Raw genomic sequence first — 2,796 nt, 5'->3', positions numbered from 1 at the left:
TAATGAAGAACATGCTCGATATTTAACTTGTGATGTGCTCCCTTATACATTAGGGTTAATAACCGAAGCAAACAACCAAATTTGTGTACAAATCAATTATAGACAATAACATAGTCAAATGCATTGTTTGCTTTTGGAATAAAATATTCGGATAATAAACGTGCATATATATATCAAAATCACGATCATCCATGATCGTATACATAGAACGCTAGACGAAATCAACATGCACAACATTTTGGTCCCCACATTGATATTGACAGTACAATTAACAACAATTACAAGCAATGCGAAGCATTCATCCCCCATTCCGGTGAGCCCACATAGGAATCCCAATCCCATCCCTCTGTGTAGCCATCGCTCCGGCTGACTCATGAGACATGTCTACCACTTCTACCGTCTCGTCCACATCCTCTCCCTCAGGCATATTTCCTCCATTGAACTGAAGCCCCAATGCATGCTGAATGTATTCATCATTCGGCATCACCGTCTTAATCAGGTTGTGCAGAGTACAACATGTGGTCACAATCATCCCTTGCCTACTTGGGCGATATCGAGGCATCGCTTCCAATATTTGAAACCGGTTCTTCAGAAGCGCGAATGTGCGCTCAATAACATTGCGCAGCGAGGAATGACGAAAGTTAAAATAATCTTTATAACCCCGGAACTGGCGGGCACCATAACGATCAGATCGATGATACCTCTCTCGTGGATATGGCGGCATAAACTTCTCAATACAAGGAAATGCGGAATCGACAAGATAATAATATCCTGCAACACATGTCGATATACTGAGTTACATCTATGCGGTCTTGCAAATGTCAAGGGAATGTATAGTTGAATAAAGATATCTTACACTTGTGAGCAATAGCAAGTGTAACAGATCAAGGTACCTGGATCTGGCCATGGGAATCCATTCCGAGCTCAACTAAGGGCATCCAGAAAAACTCGTGCATCATGGGCTGTGCCTTCCCATCCAGTATACACATACGTGAACTTCATATCAAAGTCACATAAGCATAACACATTTTGTGCAATCCGATTATAACGATTTCTATATGCGTTGGCCCTACGAGCTGGTGCAGAAGCTGATATCATTGTGCCGTCCAACGCACCAAGACATTTCTACAATCAATTATATCAAAAGACACAACCAATTACTGGTTTCAGTTAAATCACTATCAAAGATCAATATGCATTTCAAATAAAAAAAAATTGAAATAAGCGGAATAATTCATTACCTCAAACCATGGATAATTATGATGGTTTCCCACAATGTAAGGATGGACCCCATGAGTGTGTGTCTGCCTAATCACGGTCCGGCCTAGCTCATGTAGCGAGCGCATCACCGTCACAACGTGTCGGTTAATAGTTTCGCTAGAATGTTGGAAACGGTCCCCTACGATGCGTTGGCCCTGTGCATGGCCAACGAGTAGGCAAAAAATGCCTAATGATTCCTCCACTGAGACCCTCTCTGTAGGGTCCATAATTAATGACCCCCGTAGTAGGTCGTATACATACCAGAATGCAGGTACTTCCATTCGAAACATCTCTTTGCAACCCGCCGGGTTTCCATTCAACACCGCTTGAATATATTGGTCCCCCCGTAGACCTATATTGTGGTGGGGCATTGGAACCCGACGCCCCCAGCTCTGAGATGTTGAGTACATCACATTAATAAGGTTTACCTCCTGCATTGCCGCTTCATCTCCACTAGAGGGATATGTCCGCATAAACTCATCCGCCTCACTGTTATGAGAGATACTTGACGAAGTATCGTCTATCTCGCTGTTGGTCTCAATCAATTGGGTTTCCGCAGAGCTGGTTTCATGGTCCATTATCGCTTGAGATGGAAAGAAGAGTTCTTACATGTTATGTTTGGAGAATAAATTAATCCAAAGGTGTAGGCATTCCATAATGGACGATCCGTCTACCTGCTGTCATCCACTGCATAAAACATATTATGAAATATAGATGAGTTGCATAAACCTTGCAAGGGTTGGATCACGGTGGGACAATGGCGGGCACTATTATAAATTTCCCAAACTTGACTTTCTTAACAGTTTAATGTCGATGAAATCAACATGCAGTCTTTAACATTTCAACCTCAGAAATGTAAAACACAGGATCAATTGGATATTTTATTCTACCATAGTCTTAAAAATTTGCTTTAACTTTGTTTCCTCTGCTTTCTAAGGCAGCAAGAAAAAAAATCAATACTTCAAAAGGACAAAAACTCATACCAGATTACTCAAAAACTCATACCAGATTACTTCAAAAAATCAAAACTTAAAAATTATGTCACAACAATAATTTTATGAGAGTATTGGAAACTAGAGGCAAAAGAGACTTCTTCCATCCCTATAACCAGATTACTCAAAATCTTCAATCACAGCCCACAACCCCCTTTAAAAAAAAACAAACAAACAAACATCCTGCAACCCATACAGCCAAAGGACCGTCACCATAAGGACGAACAAATATAGAAGACTTTCAGCCCACATTTCTGGGAGGGTTCATCCTCTTGATAAGCTTAGCATATTCATCCGAGATTTTTCTTCCAATACTCTCAAATCTCACTAAGCAACACAGAAAATATTATAAGAGTAGTACACAAGCTTGTATTCACAAACACAATCCAACAGATGCCTCCCTCCAACAACCAAGGAAAACCAGAGAGAGAGAGAGAATCCGTAGAACCAACAGATGCCCCATGTAAACACCAATATACAGAGCTTATCTAAACTGGCCTGTAGCACGCAAGTATCAAAATCTGGTCCATGTACTTAACACAAT

General features: G+C 40.9%; 1 protein-coding gene across 1 annotated transcript; it reads right to left on the bottom strand.

Annotated features, from left to right (window-relative positions):
• Positions 1-298: 298 nt before the first annotated feature.
• LOC108987567 (protein ANTAGONIST OF LIKE HETEROCHROMATIN PROTEIN 1-like) lies at positions 299-1,838 on the bottom strand. Its single transcript, XM_018960499.1, has 3 exons — positions 1,242-1,838; positions 930-1,125; positions 299-771 (listed from the first exon to the last, which is right to left on the bottom strand). Exons 1-3 carry the CDS (start codon positions 1,836-1,838, stop codon positions 299-301), a joined length of 1,266 nt encoding a protein of 421 aa, XP_018816044.1.
• Positions 1,839-2,796: the final 958 nt, after the last annotated feature.

This window comes from Juglans regia, chromosome 7, assembly GCF_001411555.2.
Source record: "Juglans regia cultivar Chandler chromosome 7, Walnut 2.0, whole genome shotgun sequence".
Lineage (NCBI taxonomy): Eukaryota > Viridiplantae > Streptophyta > Magnoliopsida > Fagales > Juglandaceae > Juglans > Juglans regia.
This window is presented reverse-complemented; position numbering and strand designations above follow the sequence as displayed.